This window comes from Suncus etruscus, chromosome 20 (genome assembly GCF_024139225.1).
Source record: "Suncus etruscus isolate mSunEtr1 chromosome 20, mSunEtr1.pri.cur, whole genome shotgun sequence".
Taxonomy (NCBI): Eukaryota; Metazoa; Chordata; class Mammalia; order Eulipotyphla; family Soricidae; genus Suncus; species Suncus etruscus.
The window spans coordinates 28,916,225-28,937,537 of record NC_064867.1 but is presented as its reverse complement, the minus strand read 5'-3'; the positions used below and the strand labels follow the sequence as shown (position 1 = coordinate 28,937,537).

The 21,313-nt window shown below is 43.1% G+C and overlaps 1 protein-coding gene across 2 annotated transcripts in view; it reads left to right on the top strand.

The window, feature by feature from the left end:
- Positions 1 to 15,934: 15,934 nt before the first annotated feature.
- MGLL (monoglyceride lipase) overlaps positions 15,935 to 21,313 on the top strand; it is a 114,868-nt gene continuing 109,489 nt past the window's right edge. The window contains exons 1-2 of one of the 2 annotated variants that reach the window (XM_049766544.1): positions 15,935 to 15,956; positions 19,364 to 19,508. In XM_049766544.1, the coding sequence (XP_049622501.1) occupies positions 15,938 to 15,956; positions 19,364 to 19,508 (164 nt within the window). In that variant the 5' untranslated portion in view covers positions 15,935 to 15,937. Of the gene's footprint in view, positions 15,957 to 18,688; positions 18,855 to 19,363; positions 19,509 to 21,313 lie in introns of those variants that run through there. The other variant, XM_049766545.1, reaches the window with a different exon arrangement.

Genomic DNA, 21,313 nt, shown 5'->3' with positions numbered 1-21,313 from the left:
TTGCACATGGCTGACCAGGGCAAACTTCAGTTTGATCCCTGGCATCCCATATGGTCGACCAAGCCAGGAGCGATGTCTGAGTGCATAGCCAGGAGTAATTCCTGAGCGTCACTGGGTGTGACTCAAACATTAAAAAACAAAAAAAAGAAAAGAAAAGAAAGAAATAAGTTCTATTGGGGGGCAGTTTCAGCATAGGGATCCATCTATAGGCAGTAGTACAGATAACCTGAAGAGGGCAATCTCCACCTAAAAGCCCTGCAGAAGGAGCCAGGACCCTTTGGCCTTTAGAAAACATCCAGAAGCTAAAACACCCTTCCTCTTCTTCCAGGTTGATTACCAATTCACATATTTTGTAAGTGTCAAGTCAAACCTCCTGTTGATGGAAAAACAGTAGCAGGCCCTCAGGCCACACTTACATCTGCACTCTCCAGAGTGAGTGCCTCTCCCAGCCACATAGCAATCATATTTCTGCGCTATCTTTCCTGACTCCAGCCACCCCTCTCCCTGCACAGTTACCTGGGGGCTGCATTTTTCTTCTCCTCAAGAGAAGCTACAAGTTGGGAGTTGCATGCACTTTATTTTTAAATTCGTGTATAAGAATTCAAGATGAAAAGATCCATAGAGATAGTATAGTGGGTAAAGTGCTTGCCTTACATGTTCTGGCCTGGTTTCCATCTTTTTTTTTTTTGGTTTTTGGTTTTTTGGGCCACACCCAGCAGTGTTCAGGGGTTACTCCTGGCTGTCTGCTCAGAAATAGCTCCTGGCAGGCATGGGGGACCATATGGGACACCGGGGTTCGAACCAACCACCTTTGGTCCTGGATCGGCTGCTTGCAAGGCAAACGCCGTTGTGCTATCTCTCCGGGCCCCTGGTTTCCATCTTGACACTGTATATTATCCTCTGAGTCCAATCAGGAGTGATCCCTGAGAGTACAACCACAGTAAATTTTCAGCACTGTTAGGTGTGGTCCCAACACTAAAAAAGTTCTTTTTTATTATGAGAAAGTATTTTCTTGGGTTAGATTTGACATCAGGCTCAACAAACTACTGGTTCTGATTCAATGTGACCTAATTGCCTGTCAGCCTTTGTTATTCAGACAGCATCTCAAACTAACATTGACTAAAGCCTGAGGAAAAAAGTCTTATATTCCAATTTTAAGGGAGAAGGTAGGGTCAGGGAATTAAGTAACTTGCTGAAAAGTTTTGCACAGTGAGTCAAGGCGAACATCTGGTTGAGTCTGAGGCAATTTTGTGCTGTTTTTTTTTTTTTTTTTCTCTAAGTTTACCAGTGACTGACTTCTCTGTTATTCTTTTCCAGTCTGGGTTCGATCCCTGGCATCCCATATGATCTCCCGAGCCAGGAGTAGTCCCTGAGCATCACCAAAACTACAAAAATATTTATTCAAAAAGGTTATATGGAGATCACTGCAGACTTAAGTACAATAGCCATGTTATGGAAATAAACCAAATGTCCAACCACAGCTGAGGCCATCAAGAAGTTGTGGTCAATATACATAATAGAATACAACTTGGCTATGAAGAACATTGAAATCTTGCAATTTGCCACACCCTGAATGGAACTGGAGGGAATCACAACAAGTGAAATGAGTCAGGGGAAGATAGATAAATGCAGACAATTTCACCCATTTGTGGAATGAGAAAGAGCAGTAGGGAAAAGATAGGACAGTATCACATGAAATCAATTCTTTGACCTTTGATTTCAAAGTAGGAGAGAAGGAAGATGAGGTTGCAGAGCAGGGAAGGAAGAAGTGAACTAGGAAAGTGAAAAGGGTCATTGTATAAGATACTTTGCGGTGCTAAAGTTGTAGTAACTTTGCACATCAACTCATAAACATGGAAACAATTTAATGTACCTAAACTACATTAAAAATACAATTTAAGGAATTCCACTTCTCTTTTCAAACTCTAGTTCTCTTACACCAGGTGTTATCCAAAACTGATTCACACAAGAAACAAAATTCCTACGTTACAAAATGTTGTCAAAATTTGTTTGCACTTTGATTTTTTAGTATTTTACTTTTAATATTGCATTTTTTGAAATTGCTAATGAGGGGGCTGGAGCGGTATCACTAGAGGTAAGGAGTTTGCCTTGCAAGCGCTAGCCTAGGATGGTCTGTGGTTCATCCCCCAACATCCCATATGGTCCCCCAAGCCAGGAGCGATTTCTGAACACAGAGCCAGGAGTAACCCCTGAGCGTCACCAGGTGTGGCCCAAAAAAACAAAAAAGAAAAAAAAATGAAATAGCTAATGAGGTTTCAGAGAGCTAGTGAAGGGAATAAGGCTCTTGTCTTGCATCCTACCAACCCTGGTTCAAATCTCCATCTCTGCCGATGATTCTCTCTCCATCATAAGCACTAGCAGGGGTGACTGCTGAGCACAGGATCCCTAATAATCCCTGGATACTGCATGGTATGGCTCCAAAAACAAGTAGAATTGCTAATTTAGGGCACAGCAGTTTCATAACTTGCTTCGAACACACTGGATCTAGGTTTGATTTCTGGCACCACATATAGTCCCCTGTGCACCAACCAGGAATAAGCTCTGATCACCCCTACTTTGCCCTTTTCCCCTCCCTCCTCAGAGCTATTTCAGCTTTTTCATTCTTCTCAAACCTATGAGTGTCTCTGACAGACCACACAGGACATTTGGTAGTGATAGTCGGATCCAAAATGATTCCTCTTGAATTCCCACTCTACTGAAGAGGTAGATCCCACAGCTAAAGCTTTTCTTTTATATCATTTTCACAAGGAACTTACCATTTAGAGAAATGAGGGGCCCTTGAGATCTCTGTGTTCACGTAGACAGGCATGAATTGCAGAAATAAAAAGCCAGTTATGAAACTTCTGCATCTTCAAAGGTGGAAGTGATGTGTTCATTCCTGCTTCTCCCACAAAGTACAACTAACCCTACAACCCCGGCATTAGATATTAAAGAACTATAAAACTATGAAGCTGGAGGAAAAAATAAAAGATTGGGCCTAAGAAATAGCTCAGTCATAGGGCCTTTGCCTTTCACATGGCCAACCCAGGATGGACTTGAGTTCAATTCCCAGCATCCCATATGATCTTCTGAGCCTTCCAGGGGTGGTTTCTTTTTTGGGGGGGGGTCACACCTGGCAGCTCTCAGGGGTTACTCCTGACTCTACTCTCAGAAATCGCTCCTGGTAGGCTCAGGGGACCATATGGGATACCGGAATTCAAACCATAGTTCTTCTGTATGCAAGGCAAACGCCCTACCTCCATGCTATCTCTCAGGCCCCCCAGGGGTGATTTTTGAGCTTAGAGTCAGGGTAACCCCTGAGCACCTTTGCGTGTGGTCCCCCAAAAACACAAAACAAACAAACAAATAAAAAAAAAAGATTAGTTCCTCAGGGTCCATGAAATGACATGGTGTTGAATTCCCAAAGCTCTTTTCTTTTTTTTTTATTTATTTTTTTATCTTTATTTAAACACCGTGATTACAAACATAATTATAGTTGTATGAGTACAGTCATGTCAAAGCTCTTTTCTTTTTCTTTTTTCTTTATATAATCTAGATTTGGAGCTGAAAAACCAGCTACCCATAAATATCATGAGCATAAATCAGACCCAGTGGAAAAGCCTGTCCTAAAGAAAACTTTCAGACATGAAGTTTTCTGCACAGGAAGTTTAAACAAGATCCAGGGTTTCACAATAGAATACAGAATTGTCCAGGTTACAAGAGAAAACCATTCTTCTCATGCGGAACAAAGAAACTGAGAGGTGAATGAATAGACTATAATAAACAATAGAAAGAAGAATTGTTGTTTATTTCTGTTTTTTTTTTTTTTTAAGCAACCGTGACAAAAATGCTTTAGGGAATAATTAGGACCAAGCCCGAAACTAAGGGGAATGATAAACTCTCAGCAGGCTGGTGAGGTGGCGCTAGAGGTAAGGTGTCTGCCTTGCAAGCGCTAGCCAAGGAAGGACCAAGGAAGGACCGCGATTCGATCCCCCGGTGTCCCATATGGTCCCCCCACACCAGGGGCAATTTCTGAGCACTTAGCCAGGAGTAACCCCTGAGCATCAAATGGGTGTGGCCCGAAAAAAACAAAAAAGAAAAACAAAAAAGAAAAAAAAGAAAAAAAGAAACTCTCAGCAGAGACAGAGGAAACCTAAAGATCCAAATGGAAATGTTAGAACTGAAAAGGACAAAAACTGAAATTTAAAACTTAGTAAACCAGTCCAAAAGCTGCATGAAGGACACAAAAGAAGGAAATTAGAAACTAGTCTGGAAAACGGTAAATAAACTAGAGGGAAGGAGGGAATGAATAGTCTCTGATACCTAGAGGAATATATAAAAAAAAAAACTAGCATTCATATCAGAGTCTGAGAAAGTGAGGAGAAAAGAGGGTGGTACTGAACAAACTACTTGAAGGATTAATGACTTAAAATGCCCTAGATTTGGCAAAGAGATATAACCTTTTAAATTCAAGGTCCTGAGTGAACTTCAAACAGTATACTCTCAGAGAAATCCATCATAGTCAAACTTTTGAAAACTACAGACAAATCTCTTGAAAACAGCAAAGGAGAAACGATAGCTTGCTGGAAGAGAAAAACAATGTGAAGGACAGTGCTATCTCTACAGATCATTTGAGACCAAAACTAAGTGGCAAGACATCTTTCAAATCATATGAGAAAAGAGCTGTGTGCCAGGATTTTATATCCAGTGATAACATCCTTCAAGAATAAAGAGCAGGGGCTGGAGATGTTGGGTATGTCCTCAGTGGTAGATCCCTTTTATTCTTATTTTGAATGTAAACATCGCAGTTACAAGGTTGTTCATAATACAATTGCTTTTTATAGAAAAAATTGTTCACAATTGAGTTATAGTTGTACAATGTATGACAACGTCCAACAGTGTACATTTCCACAACAAATGCCTCAGTTTCCCTCTCACCCTCCCTGATGCCCTCTGCCCTTCTTGTCTCTGGGGTGTACCCTCTCTCTCTCTCTCTCTCTCTCTCTCTCTCTCTCTCTCTCTCTCTCTCTCTCTTCCCCCTTTTCCTTTTAGACACTGGTTTTTATTACAGTGCACATTTCCTGCCACCAATGATGCCATTTTCCTCCCACCCAACCTCTCCCTCTCCCACCAAGCATTTTACCATTTTACTTCTCTCCTTCCCCCTCCTCTCTCTTCCTATGGCTCTGTCTCTCTCCCTCTCTTTCTCTCCTTTTTTGACACTGTGGTTTGCATTATTGGAGTGCCATACATGTCACTTTATCCTCTTTTAGTACCCAGTTCTTGTCCAGAGTGATCAGTTCCAACTATCATTGTCCTAGTAGACCGTCTCTACTCTAACTGCATATGCTGCTCTTTGTGGCAAGCTTCCTACCATGGACTGGTCCTCCTGATTCTCCTCTCTATTGTCTCTGAGTATTATTACTATACTGCCTTTTCTTGGGGGGTTGTTTGTTTTGGAGCCACACCTGGCAGCTCTCAGGGGTTACTTCTGGCTCTGCCCTCAAAAATTACCCTATTAGGCTTAGGGGGCCATATGGGATGTCAGAGATCGAACCAGTCAGCCACATGCAAGGCAAATACTCTATCCACTGTGAAGTCATTCCAGCCTCATATTTTTTATTACATCCCACATATGAGTGAGATTATTCTATGTCTATCCCACACCCTTGGACTCATTTCACTCAGCATAATAGTCTCCATGTCCATCCATATATAAGCAAACTTCATGATCTATTTTTCCTAGTGGCAGCATAGTATTCACTTGTATAGATGTGCCATTTAGATTGTTTCTAGATTCTGACTATTGTGAATAGTGCTACTATGAACATAGGAGTTCAGAGGGCATTTTTGTATTGTGTTTTTGTGTTCCTAGGGTATATATTTAAGAGTAATAATGATGGATCATATGGAATTTCTAGGTATTTTGTTTTGTTTTGTTTTGTTTTCCAGAATATCCATACTGTTTTCCAGAAAGGCTGGACTAGACAGCACTCCCACCAACAGTGAATGAAAGTTCCTTTCTCTCTGCATCCACACTAATACTGGTTATTCTTATTCTTTGTGATATGTAACATTCTCTGTGGTGTGAGACGATACCTCACTGTTGTTTTGATTTGCATCTCCCTGATGATTAGTGATGTGGAACATTTTTTTCATGTGCCTTTTGGCCATCTGTATTTCTTCTTTGAGGAAATACCTGTTCATTTCTTTTTCCCATTTTTGGATGGGGTTAGATTTTGTTGTTGTTGTTGTTGTTGTTGTTTTGTCAGTACTTTGTATGTCTTAGATAGTAACCCCTTATCAGCTGGATATTGGGGGAAATAGCTTCTCCCATTTTAAGGGTAGCTTTGTGTCCTAGTCACTGTTTTCTTTAAAGTTAACTCTTCCTTTGAGAAGCACAGGTTTCTCAATTTAATGTAGTCTGTTTGTTTATCTTTGCTTCCACTTGTTTGGACAGTGATGTTGTCTCCTTGAAGATGCCTTTTGTCTTAATAAAGTAGAGTGTTCTGCTATATTTTCCTCTCCATACCTTAGGGTTTTAGATCTGAAATCAAGGTCTTTAATCCATTTTGATTTGACCTCTGTATATGGTGTTAAAGAGAGATCTAAGTTTACTTTTTTTGGAAGTTGACCAGTTATCCCAACATCACGAATTGAAGAAGTTGTTTTTGCTCCACCTTGTATATATTGCCCCTTTATCAAAAATAAATTGATTGGGGACTAGAATGATAGCACAGAGAGTAGGGTATTTGCCTTGCACTCAGCAAACCTGAGACCGACCCTGACATCTCTTATGGTCCCCCGAGCCTGCCAGGAACAATTTCTGAGTGCAGAGCCAGGAGTAACCCTTAAGCGCCTTGGGGTGTCGCCCAACCAAAATAAAAGTTAATTGTATGTCTAGGGGATATTCTCTGCATACTCAAGTGTATTTCATTGGTCTGAGGGTTTGTCTTATTTCATCACCATGCTGTTTTACTGACTATTGCTTTATAATACAAATTAAAGTTTGGGAGTAATGTTCCCACCTTCTTTTTCCTAAGGAGTGCATTAACTATTCGTGGGTGTTAATTATTCCAAATGAATTTCAGGAGTGTTTGTTCCACTTCTTTGGAAAATATCATTAAGTATCTTTAAGGAAAGAGATTGCTTAAATCTGGACAATACTTTGGGAAGTATTGTCATTTTAATGTTGTTAATACTCCCAATCTATGAGTAGGGTATATGTATCCATTTCCTTGTGCCCTCTTTTATTCTTTAAAGCAGTGTTTTGTAGTTTTCTTTGTACAGGTCTTTCACGTCTTTAGTTAGGTTGACTCCTATGTACTTCATTTTCTGTACCACAATTGTGAATGGGATTGTTTTTTTTTTTGTTTTTTTTTGGTTTTTGGGCCACACCCTGTGACGCTCAGGGGTTACTCCTGGCTATGCGCTCAGAAGTTGCTCCTGGCTTCTTGGGGGACCATATGGTACGCCGGGGGATCGAACCACGGTCCATCCTAGGCTAGCGCAGGCAAGGCAGGCACCTTACCTCCAGCGCCACCGCCCGGCCCCAATGGGATTGTTTTTAATGTCTCTTTCATTTCTTTCATTATTTGTATATTTAAAAAGCCACAGATTTTTGCGTGTTAATTTTGTAGCCTGCCAACCTTGTCCAAAAATGGGGGAAGAGATGAACATGAACTTCCTCAAAGAAGAATTATAGGTTGCCAAAAGGGACATGAAAAATGCTCGACATAATTAATCATCAGGAAGATGTGAATCAAAACAACAATGAGATATTATTTCACACCACAGAGACTGACACATATCAAAAAAGAAAAACTAACAATCAGTTTGGTCAGGATGTGGGAAGAAAGGAACACTCATTTACTGCTGGTAGAAATGTAGATTGGTTCATCTTTTAGGAAAACAATATTGACATTGCTCAAAAAATTGATTTCCTATACGACCCAGCAATACTGGTCCTGGAAATATACTCTGGGAGCCCAAAAAAGGCATCTGTGCTACTAGGTTCACTGCAGCTGTATTCACAATAGCCACAATCTGGAAACAATCCAACTACCTGAGAACAGATGAGTAGATAAAGAAACTGTAGTACATTCATACAATGGAATACTACACAGCTGTTAGGCAAAATAAAGTCCTGAAATGTGCTTATACATGGGTGGATATAGGAGAGTATAAGAGAATGAAATGAGTCAGAGGGAGAGGGGATAGACATAGAATGACCACATTCATTTGTGGGATTTAAAAAAAAAAGTATGGGGCCAGCGTAGTGGCGCTAGAGGTAAGGTGTCTGCCTTGCCAGTGCTAGCCTAGGATGGACTGCAGTTCGATCCCCCTGCATCCCATATGGTCTCCCAAGCCAGGAGCGACTTCTGAGCGCATAGCCAGGAGTAACCCCTGAGCGTCACCAGGTGTGGCCCAAAAACAAAAACAAAACAAACAAACAAAAGTATGGTAATAATACCTAAAGACAACAGAGACAAGAGCTAAGAGGACCAGTCCATGGTAGAAAGTTTGCTACAAAGAGGGAGAAAATGCAGTTAGAGTAGATTCTGGATAAAAACTTGGTGCTGAGGGGCCGGAGAGACAGCATGGAGGTAGGGCATTTACCTTGCATGCAGAAGGATGGTGGTTCAAATCCTGGCATCTCATATGGTCCCCCCGAACCTGCCAGGGACGATTTCTGAGTGTAGAGCCAGGAATAACCCCTGAGCGCTGCTGGATAGGACCCAAAAACCAAAACAAAAAAACTTGGTGCTGAAACGAGGTAAAGTGATATGCATGATATTCCTTCAGTTACAACTTTAGGCATTGCAAACCACAATGCCTAAGAGAGAGAGAGAGAGAGAGAGAGAGAGAGAGAGAGAGAGAGAGAGAGAGAGAGAGAGAGAGAGAGAGAGAGAGAGATCCACCCAGTCTTTAATTGGGAAGAATAGAACCACTCCAATGGGTGGAAAATAGGTTGGTGTAGAGAGCCTATCCAGAGGTGTAGAGAGCCTATCCAGAGGTTCTTCTCCCCCAGGCAGGATTTAGTTATGTAAAAAATGTCATCTTTGATTAGGGTAAAAACTAGTTAATCCAATATCTCCCCCTTTTGTATTTACTAAAACCCAGAAGTATGAATTAAACCATAATAAATCGTGTTATAATGTTCTTTGCTAAAGGCAGGAACCCCTATATAGAAGCTAAAAAGGTGGCTGTATTTTGATTAAGTACAGTAAAATCTGGGAAAATAAAGAAATAAGCCTAAGAGCTTCCTTTCCCAGGAAGCACCTGATCAAATTAATAAACTACAGGCTTCAGATGACAGTCTAAGATTGCCTAATTCCAGAGATTAGGTCTTCTAGGTCGCAGAAAAAGTTTTCTTTATAGTGGTTGTTGTAATCAGACTCTATAATTTAAGTTCTTGGGTTTTGTTTTTTTTTGTTTTTTTTTTTTTTACAAGTCCTATGTCATTGTTGGGGCATCTCAAAGCATGTCCTGGTTCCATCTTGCTGTCAAGGTGACATGGCATGAAAACCCACCCTGGTTGTGAATAGTTGCTGGTTCCATGTTGTGGTCAGGGTAGCATAGGAGCCTACCCCCGTGCAAGCCAGTGCCAGGGCAACACGGAAGCCTGCCCTGGTTACAGGTTGTTGCCTGGTGTGATGCAGAAGCCCTTGACAGTTCCAATGATGGCACCTAAAGTTCAGAGGTATATGGCTGATCTCAGAGCAACTTACCCCTAAGTCAAGTCAACATGACAAATATTCAGGGTAAAAGACCCACCTGCAACATATAAATCTATCCTTAATAGATAGAAACTTCTCTATCACCTAGTATTTCCTCATGTTATTGAGCCTATGCAAAAAAGGTAAAGGGTTAATGCCACAAAATACTGTTGGGGTACCAGGAAGTTATGACTAAGTCGTATTATCTATCCCTCAGTTAATGTCATGCCCAATAGACCCTGATACATACATACGTCTAGTAACAACACTGTTTGCCAGGAAATACATATAAAGAAATACACACCTGATGTGGCTCTTAATATATCTAGAGGAAATATTTAAGCAGTTAAAATAGTGAAGAACTGAGGGACACAGACATATTTGGCTTCTGCTTCTCTAGACTTAGTGAAATGACATCAGCAAACTCTTCTGGCAACCAATAAAATATTTATACAAAGAGACAGACTCAAATATAATATAGGTACATTAAAATGTAATGCTAATAAATCCTTTTAGGTAACTTGCAGTAAGGCAAGACAAATTAAAAAGGGAAACTATGTAATTAAACATGATACAAGCCCTAAAATAACCATCAGTATGATAATTATAGACTACATTTAGAAAGCAAAAGAGATCGGAAGAATAGATTCTTCAAATGACCCAACCACAGTCACACCTATTTTAATAACAGTAATACATTAGGAAAAAATTAGTCGTTAGGTAACTTTGTGATGGGGCACACATGATAAAGTATACTTGCACGAAGTTAGTTGGTACAGCCAGCCTACTGTCTAGGCTATAGTGTATTAACAACATTATTTCTGTGACCTGTCATAGAGGAACTATCATTGAGTGATGTATATCTTTGTATGTTGTTTAGGCAAAACTCACTCCATCTATAGATTTCTACATATAGTAATGTAGAAAATCTTAAGGAAACTATAAAAACACAAAACTTCCACTACCAACACTCCCCCAGAGGGCCAGAGCAATAGTCCAATGGGTAAGATGCTTGCCTTGAACATGGCAGACCCAGGCTCAATCCTTGGGATCCCAAAGGATCCTTCGACCCTGCCAGGAGTAAAATCTGAGCACAGAGCCAGGAGTAATCCATGAGCATCACCAGGTATGTCTCCCAAAACAAAAGAAAACAAAGCACATTTTCTTATCTCTCATCAAGGTCATAGGATATGAGATGGAAAAAATAAAATTTAATTATATTTCTATACCCAAGAATTGGACACATGGAGACTGACACAGAAAGCTAGCTCAGGAGCCTAGGTTGCCAGGTTCCAGGTTTGATCCTTGGCACTGCATGGCCCCCGTGCACCAAAAGGTATAGTCCTAGGAACCCCAGCATTCTAAGTCTCAGCAGCACCCACCCTTGCTGGACCCTTGCTTTGAACCATCCAGCCCAGGGGTCTTCAAACTACAGCCCGCGGGCCACATATTGTATTTATTCCCATTTTGTTTCTTCACTTCTAAATAAGATATATGCAGTGTGCATAGAAATTTGTTCATAATTTTTGTTTTTACTATAATCTGGCCCTCCAACAGTTTGAAGGACGGTGAACTGGCCCCCTGTTTAAAAAGTTTGAGGATCCCTGATCCAGCCTGAGTGATCAGGAATCACTGGGGCCTCTGGCCCACTAAAGTACCATTTGATTCCGCCTACTTTGATAAAAATAAATGCATATAATTTTCAATTTCTAAAAAAATAAATGGAAATATTGAAATGAGACAATACAGAGAGAAATGACAAAAGATCTATTTATACAACACGAATGAAAGAAATCAGAAAGTTCTAACTAGATATCATATCTATGAGCTATAAAATTTGACAAGGAAAAGATTCTATCTTTATTAAATTGATATATATTTTTAACACAATTCCCATCAAAATTTTCTGTAGGCATGACAAAATTATTTTCAGTTAAGTAATGAAAGGTAAAAAGAACTTAAACAGGTAAAAACAACTTGAACAAAGAAGCGTAAAGTAGGAGTCAGCCCATCCCATTTTAAGATTCATCGGAGAGAGACAATGATTGAGTCTGTGGCAGTGAAAACAGACACAGAGATCGATGAAACCGACCAAATCACCCAGAAATAGTTCTACAATTGTGAACTGAATTTTGACAAAGGTGTAAAAGCAATCCAGTGGGAGAAAGATTGCCTTTTCAGCAATCTGTGCTGAAGCAATCGAAAATCCAATGGCAAACACATGAACCCTGATCTAAATTGCAGTAAATTAATTTTTACAAAAGTTAATTTAGAAGCTTAAAGCCTTCAAATGCAAAAGGAAGAAACAATATAAAGTTTAGAGGGAAAGGCAGGAGAATATCTTCTGATGTAGGACTTGACAAAGATTTGACATCAAAAGCACTTCCCAGGGGCTCAAATGATAGGAGTGTGCTGAGCTCCATCCCTAAGCACTGAGTGCCCTGGTGACCTCTGGGGTTTCCGGGTGAGCACTGCTGGGGGTGGCCATCATATATAAAAAGAAAGTAACCCACCCATTACAGGAAAAATTATAAATGACATCTCATCCAAATGAAAAACTTCTGCCTTGAGAACAGAGAAATAGTACCAGGATTTGGTGTTTGCCTTGCACACACCTGACCTAGTTTCCCTGATAACACATATAATCTGCCAAACATCTTCAGGAATATTCTCTGAGCACAGAGCAAGGAGAAATCCCTGTGGTCCACTGGATGTGACCTAAAAATCGAAAAAGTCAATAAAATATTTTGCTTTGCTAATGACCAAGAAATTGAATTATCTTATAAATGACCAAGAGGAACAAACATTAAGAGGATAAATTAACTTGAGATACTGAGTTTAAAAGTTAATGAGAGTTGGGCCCAGAGAGATAGCACAGCGGTGTTTGCCTTGCAAGCAGCCGATCCAGGACCAAAGGTGGTTGGTTCGAATCCCGGTGTCCCATATGGTCCCCCGTGCCTGCCAGGAGCTATTTCTGAGCAGACAGCCAGGAGTAACCCCAGAGCACCGCCGGGTGTGGCCCAAAAACCAAAAAAAAAAAAGTTAATGAGAGTTGAGTTTTAGTCATACAATGTTCCAACACCCATCTCTTCACCTCTCTCTCTCTCTCTCTCTCTCTCTCTCTCTCTCTCTCTCTCTCTCTCTCTCTCTCTCTCTCTCTCTCTCTCTTTTCCTTTTAGGCAATGTGGCTTACAATATTACAATACTGTTGCTGAAAGGGTGTCATGCATACCACTTTACTTCCTTTCAATTTCCCATTTCTTGTTCAGAGTTTTCTTAAAGGAAAAAAGATTGCAAAACACAAAGTCCAAGTAAGGGCTAATATAATAAATCTTTTTAATATATACACTTTAAAACTGAAGCCAAAACCCCCAAACAACTCAATTAGAAAATAGACAAAATATATAAAGAGTCGTTTCACCAAAATGGAATATACAGATGGCAAGTAAGCACATAAAATTTTATTGGTGGAGGTCCCTGGATGACTACCTTGCTGAGGCTTTTAAGTCTGTTGCCTTCCCTCACAGAACAGATTATCATCAGGGGGAGATGAGCAGTGAAGTAGAAACAGGTCTTATTGGAAGGTACTGAGGAGGGGAAGGAGAGAATAAGAAAGGGAGAGAGTAAAGCACTCAGTGAAGAGAGCTCGGATTCTCCAAAGGTGGAAAGGGTCTTGGTCCACAATCCAACATGGTGCACAGTCCTCATCTCCAATGGATGATTTGTGCATGCTGCATAGTGTGCATGGGTCCAGGGAGTACATGTATGCATCTCCTTTTTTTCCAATTTGGCTTATATAGTTGCTCCAAACCTGACCCACATGGGGCTTTCTACCTAGGGAAGAGTCCTATGTGGTTGCCAATGAAAATGGTTGGGATTAGTCAATCTTCTTTGACCTTCCTTTATTCCTGCTGAAGTTTCTCTTATCAGGCCTTAGTTCCAATATCCACAAGGTGTATTCTGGTCATCTTAGGGCTAGGAACAAGAGTAACTTCTTTAAATTCCATCTCTTAAATGTTATGATGTCCCCAAAACTCATTGCCTTGGGAAGGTGGGGGTCCCTATCTCTCTGCCTGCTTCCAAAAGAAATTCAACATTAGCCATTAGTAAAATGCAAATTAATAGTGCAAGTTGATTTTTTTGCATTACACAATAGATGACTGATATATATGATATAGTAGCAATTATATATGCATATCATATATAGTGACAACATGAGATGTTGGCAAGGCTGCTAAGAAAATGAATCCGTGCAGCAGGAGAGATGGCACTGTTGGTTGTGTACTAGCCTTGCATGTGGAAAACCCACATATGATAGCCAGCATCCCATGTTCTCCCCCTAGCTTGCCAGGAATAATTCCTGAGCTCAGAGCCAGGAGTCACTCCTAAGGAATATTGGGTATGCTCCCCTAAAAAAGTAAAGAATTTCTCATGTATCTCTGAATAGAAGGTAAAATAGTACAGTCAGTCAGGAAATATTTTGGCAGCTTAAAATCTAAATAAGCAATTGCTATGCACTCCAGTAATTGTATGCCACAATATTTATTCCAGAGAAATGAAGAATTATGCTCAGATAAAAACTTCTACATGAATGTTTTCAGTAGTGTTATCCATAATAGCCCCATACTGGGAATAGCCCTGATGTTCTTCACCTGGAGACTCTATTAAACAAAACTATGTTTCTACTACATTGACTACAACACAAAATCCTGGAAATGCCAAGAGTGAAAGGTGAATCCTAAAGGTCATACATATATTAATCTAATTTATATAACATTCTGGAAATGACCTACTTTTAGAAATGGAGAACGAATTAATGATTGCGAAGAGTGAGTGAGGTGTGAACAGGATGGAGGGAAGCAGAGACAATATTTGCAAAGCACTACTCTGTGACCTTCTATTTTTTTTTTAATTTTTGGGCCAATCCTGGTGACTCTCAGGGGTTACTCCTGTCTATGCACACAGAAATTGCTCCTGGCTTGGGGGACCATATGGGACGCCAGGGATCGAATCAAGGTTCATCCTGAGTCAGCTGCATGCAAGGCAAATGCACTACTGCTGAGCCATTGCTCCGGCCTGACTATTGTGTGTCTTTTTTTTGGGGGGGGGGCACACCCAGCGGTGCTCAGGAGTTACTCCTGGCTGTCTGCTCAGAAATAGCTCCTGGCAGGCATGGGGGACCATATGGGACACCGGGATTTGAACCAACCACCTTTGGTCCTGGATCAGCTGCTTGCAAGGCAAACACCGCTGTGCTATCTCTCAGGGCACTATTGTGTGTCTTAACGCTCAACATCAATAGTCTGTCCTAGAATTGTTCAACAAGTTTCCATTGGACTAAAGGGCATGAGGCATCTCTCTGAATTATTCCTTACAACTCTCAGTGAATGTCTACAACGATTTCCAAATAGTTTTATTTTAATTAACTGTCAGAGATAGAACAGCACACTAATCCTAATCTCTTAACCCCAAAATTCACTGTCTGTCAACATACTCATTTCCTTTTTAAGAACTTTACCCAACATTTCCACTATATTTCCTCTGGCATCTCCAGCAAAGCCTTAAAACTGTCGCACTGTGTATTGTAAATCATGAAATCGCTGGAACTTAAAAAATTGGAAACAGTGGCTATTTAAAGAGTGATCCGGTGGGCTTTGTTCGCCCCCTTCAGTGGGGTCCTGATGGCCTCTACCCTTGAAGAAATTTCTCCCAAGTAAAACCATAGAACATCCTAGTATGGTCAGCTTGAAGGCCCCTTAGCTCCTTAAAGTTGTTCAGAAAGTTTCCATTGGGATAAGGATGTGAGGCATTTCTCTGTATTTCTTCTTATTATTATTACTTATTACCCAAAATGCACCAGACAGTTCCTGCGTGTTTATTGTAGATATTGCCCAAAGAAAACGCCTTTAATGGCTCCTTCTGCTGAAGCCAGAGAGCAGGTCAAGCTATTCCAGTTCTGAAGGGCTGGCCTAGTCAAGCTCTTCTCCAAGGTTACTGTCCTATTTCGTAAGCGAGCGCACAGGCTCAGAGCAAGCTGGACCACCCTGTAAACAGTGACATTGAGACATCGATTTTGGGAGAGAACTGCCATTTGGGAGAGCTGCCACGCTTTTCAACACTGCTCTGATGTAAAATGTTGCTTGCAAAAGGGCAAAGGACATGTAGGTGGGTTGAGATCAGAATGAGTGGCACATCATTCTAGGCCTGAAGCTACAGGTATGTCACTCAAGGCTGCAGGTGAGTGGAGGCCTAAGTACATGGGGCAAATGGAGGCACTGATGGACTCAGAGGGCCTGGACTCTGAGTCCAGTGCTCATTCCTATGCGTCCAACTCTCTTATGTCAACTACATTGCATGGCCTGTGTAGAGACACCAGAGATTTCCTTTGGCTGTTCAACTTCCTGAGCATGAAAGAGCTGCTGTGAATGGGGCCAGAGTGATAGTACTGTGGGTAGGGCACTTCCTTGCATATGGCTGACCAGGTTTGATCCCTAACAAACTACTGTGAACGACAGTAGAGGGCCAAGCCCTGGACAAGTGGGCCTCAAAACTTCCTCCCGTCTTGTGTGTGTGTCTGTACAAATGTTGTGATGTATGTGGATTGTGTGATAGGAATGTATGTACAAATATGTTGGTCTGTGTGGCAGATTCTGTGCATTGAGAACGCACATGTCTATCTTGTTTGTATGTGTTTGTGTGTCTGCATGTGTGTGGTGTCAAAGAGCTGAGTATGGTGCGATGTATGCATGCATCTAGCATGCGTGACTGTGATCTGATGACTGAGTGTATCGGTCCCCTACGTGTTAGCTGCATCTGTGCGGCATCAGTATGGGTAGCATGTGTGTCTCTATGTATTAAGTGTGTGTGGAGTCTTGTACAGTAGTATGTCTGTGTGTAGAGTTTCATGGAGTACATGTGTCTGTGGTGGGTCTGTCTGAAGTTTTGTATGTGTTTATCTGTGGGGTGTCTTCCTGTGTGTAGGATCTTGCAGTGTGTGTCTCTCTGTATGGTGTCTTCGTGCGGTCTTTATGTTTGTCTATCTCTGTGTGTAGAGGCTATGAACTATATGTCTGTGTAGTCCCTGGGGTATGTTTTTTTTTTTTTTTATTTTGGTTTTTGGGCCACACCCGGTAAGGCTCAGGGGTTACTCCTGGCTATGCGCTCAGAAATTGCTCCTGGCTTGGGGAACCATATGAGACACCGGGGTCTCCAAAGGCGGTCCGTTCTAGGCTAGAGCAGGCAAGGGGGACAGACGCCTTACCCCTTGAGCTACAGCTCCGGCCCCATGTGTGTATTCTTGTATGCAGGCTTGTGTCATGTGTGTGTGTGTGTGTGTGTGTGTGTGTGTGTCCTTACATGTGCAGTCTTAGGCAGTGTGTATGCTTGCATGTTTGTCTATGTGGTGCATGTGCCCCTGTGTGGTTAGTCTTGGGTAGTGTGTCCCTGCGGAGCGCAGGGCTCATGCGGGCGGGTCCCCAGCTGCCACCCTGGGGCGCGGCTGCCCGCGCGTGGCCGGGCCACGGGCCGCTCCCCGCTCCTCCCCACGGCCCGGGCGGGCACACGTGGGCCCCGGGCGCCGCCTCCCCGCGCGTCCCGTCCCCACCCACCGCGGGCCGCCCCCGCCGCCGCCGCCGAGCGGGGCCCGGGGATAAAGTGGGCGCAGACGCCGCGCCCTGGCCACGCCGATCCGGTGCGCGCAGCTCGGCCCGGCCCCGGCTCGCCCGCCACCGACCCACGGAGCTCGGGGAACCCAGCGCCGCGCCAGCACCGTGGCCCCGGTAACGACTGCCGGGCCCGCTCCCCGCCCCGGGCTGCCCGTGCCGTCCTCAGGGGGTTGGGGCGCATGCTGCACGCCTCGGGGGGTCCCTGGCACGCTCGCTCGCTCGGCGTGGGCTCCGTGCGCCCTGGTGCGCGCGCGGGGATGCGCGAGTGGTGTGTGTGTGTGTGTGTGTGTGTGTGTGTGTGTGTGTGTGTGTGTGTGTGTGTGCGCGCGCGTCCTCCCCTGCTCTCTGAAGCAACTTGTCCCCCAGCAACTCCATCTTCCTGTTCCCCACTGTCGTCCTGGGGACGGACGGACAGACAGACAGACAGACAGACAGACAGACAGACGGACAGACAGACGAACGGACGGACAGACAGACAGAAAGTCAGACAGGCAGAAAGACAGACAGGTGGACGGACAGACAGACAGAAAGACGTACAGATAGAAAGACAGGCAGAAAGACAGAAAGTCAAACAGAAAGACATACAGAGGGACGACAGACAGAAAGACAGACAGAAAGTCAGACAGACAGAAAGACAGATAGACAGAAGGTCAGACAGAAAGACAGTAGAGGACGGACAGACAGACAGAAAGACAAAGTCAGACAGACAGAAAGGCAGAAAGACAAACAGACAGATAGAGAAACAGAAAGACAGGGAGACAGAAAGACAGGCAGAAAGACTGACAGGCGGACGGACGGACTGACGGACAGACAGACAGCGCGCCTCAAGTCTCCAGGTTTTTCCTACCCTACCCCACCCCGTGGTAGCTGCGTCCCCAACCTGCGCTCTTAAAGTTTGTCTGGAGCCTCCCCTCTGGGGTGACTTTGTCCCAGTGGGTGGGTGGGGGACCCCGCATTTGGGGGTGCCTCTGCGAGGTGCCTCGGTGCGCGCTGCGCGCTCAGGGCTAGTTTCCCCAACGCACCCAAGCCCAGTTTCCTCCTGGGCAAAGTAGGGGTGCTGGGCGCACGACCCATCTCTTCTCCAAGCCTCCTCCTGCTGCAGCGGAGGATGATTTGTTTTGGGGGAAGGAAAAGTGATGCCTTGAACTTGTGAGTGGAGAAAGGCAGGCGATAGTCCCGCCCTGGCAAAGGAGGGGAGCCCCCCCAATCCCCGGAGAGCTTGTCGGGGAGAGCTTGGCAGCAGGCTCCCAACGCTCAGAGCGCCCCTAAAGCGTCTAGGGGGTGCAAAGTGGAGAATCAGGGGGGCTCTGAAGCTGCTTGCATTGCACCCCGGTGACCACCGAGATGAGGGAATAGCCTGCACCCCCACTTCACCCCCACTTTTTTTTTTTGTTTTGTTTTGTTTTGTTTTTTGTTTTGCCTGGCTCTGCTTCTTGGTGGAATGCAAAAAGCCAGCAGAGGATGGAAACAGGTTTGTCATGGCATCTTTGGAATTTCAGGCAGAAGGAATTCTTCATCGGAGTATCATTCACCTCATTTACTGCACCCCTTTAAAACTTCCTTGGGGAATTTTCAGAGAGATCGGGGCTTCTTGCAGCTGGGTCTTTATACCCGCAGAGCTGACTGTAATTTCCACTTGATTACAGCTAAAATAGTCTTTAAGATGAAGTTTCCTGAATGATTTAAAATAAACACAGATGGGTTGGGGGGGGGTATAATGAAGCACTTTTTTTTTAAATGAGCATTTTTTTTTACTTAAGAACAAATGGGCTTTTTTTTTTTTTAAGTCTTGGAGAGATTGCAAAAGGCTTGCCTTTTAAAAAATCTTTAAAATAGAGGTGTGTGTGTGTGTGTGTGTGTGTGTGTGTGTAACTGCTTAAGAAAAACCTGTTACTGACTAAAGGAGGCTCTCGACCCCATCTCTTGTTTTATTTTTTCCCCATCTTTCTGACTTTCGAATATTTCCTTCTTTCTTCCAAGGACTTGACGACCGTGTCAGAATGCCGGAGAAAAGTTCTCCCAGACGGACCCCACAGAACATTCCCTATCAAGATGTCCCTCACCTGATCAATGCCGACGGCCAATTCCTCTTCTGCAGATACTGGAAACCCAAGGACCCACCCAAGTAAGTCTTCAGGTCGCCTTGTGAGCATTGGAGCATTTGTGCCCCCAACTCCTTCATCACCCATTTCCTGTCCAACCCCTTTCTTCATGACCTACTTCACCTGCCATTTTCATGTCAGGCTCGGCCATGCTTTAAAAAGCCAAGATTTATACTTTATCTTCCCTTGACCCCCTAATTAAAAAGCTGGCGTTTGGGGCTATAACACTGGGAGGATATTTGGTTCTTGCACGGACAAAGCCCTGGGTTTGATCCTCAGCACTGAAATGGAGATTGGGGGAAGAAAGAAGTTGAAATTCTATTTTTATTTTATAACAACTCAGATACAAATTTTACCGTATGGCCATTTTCAAAAAAAATTCCACATGACTTTTTTATTTTCACTCAAGTTAATTTTATTTTTTGGTGTGCAGGCATTCCTTTTAAACTTAAACCCTCCCAATTATAGAAAGCCACCTAACATAAAATCAAATAATCTATATTGCATAAAACCTGTCCTTCATGTAAAAACATATAAGGTAACCTTTGTTTTCATTTCCTGTCTGATTCTGAGCTCGGAAGTGTTGTATGTTTGTAACAAGGAAGAAAGGATCTGGGTATTTCCTTCTGATTTCTTGCCAGCTCAATTACTTTGTACATTTTCCATCAAGAATTTGTCTTGCTATTAGAAACAGGCAGTGGGACTGTATACAATAAGACAGCTGGTCTCCTGCGGCTCTCCTTCTCTTGTATGAAACGGGGAGAACCCTGCTTGTTTATGTTATTCAGGGAAAGAAATTATGTGTGGCAACCAATTGGCCTAGTGACAAGTCAACGTTTTCCTGTTTCATGGACATATTACCTGTTTCTTAGGCCTTTGGTTTCCTGGGGTATCTGGTGTGGATTATGTTTCCCTTTGTGTTTGTGTAATCACCCAACCCGAACACAGCTCTAACATGTCTCTGTGTCTTCAAAACAGATGTATAGAATTCAGGTTTCTAATCTGGTTTCAAATCATACGTTTAAGATAAGACATATAAATCGGTTACTAGACTGGGTGGTTAATATTTTCCTAGCATTTCTGACAACTTTTATAAAGATTTGCTCCAGAGAGTGTTTGTATGTGCTTCTGCATCAGAAGGAGGGAGAGAGGTCATGAGAAAAGAAGAGGGGGAAAGGGGTACCAAGCTTGACCAGGAGATTTCAGTCTCCATCCTGGCTTATTCTGAATGCTCACATGCCTGGTAACAGAATTGAATGTTCTTGGTTATGTCTTCAAAACTTAGTGGTCCTTCCTTGGGATTTTTCAAAATTTAAAAAGAGAAGCAAAAATGCAAAGTAGAAGTTTTGATGCTCCCTAGCTCTCAGACTTGGGGGCTTTCTTGACTGCAGGTGGGTGGTGTCCTAGTTTGGTGTGAATGAAATACAGGGGCAGGATAGATTGTGCCTGAGCTCTTCCTCAGTTGACACTGGCTTGTGCTTCCCTGTACCAACCATAGGTGCTTTCTTCAGGTCTTTGCTGCTGCCCCAGTTGGCATTCCAGGCAACAGGCTGCCTCTGGGAAGCTAGCATTTGCCTTGTGAATTCGAATGGGAATAAGAACAGAGATAATGGTGGAGGCCATTGGGCCCTGAGCTTTGAAGATTAGTGTGACTGGGAGGTCAGAGGATAGGCACTGGTCACAATCACAGGCAAGTCCCTTATCCTGGAGTCCTGACGCCAGATCCCAGCTCTATGGCCAACCCCAGAGGTGGCCCCTCAGCCAGTGGCCCTGAAGATGTTACAGATCCTTAAACTCCCTTTGAGGATGGCCCCCTCCTACCCCCCTC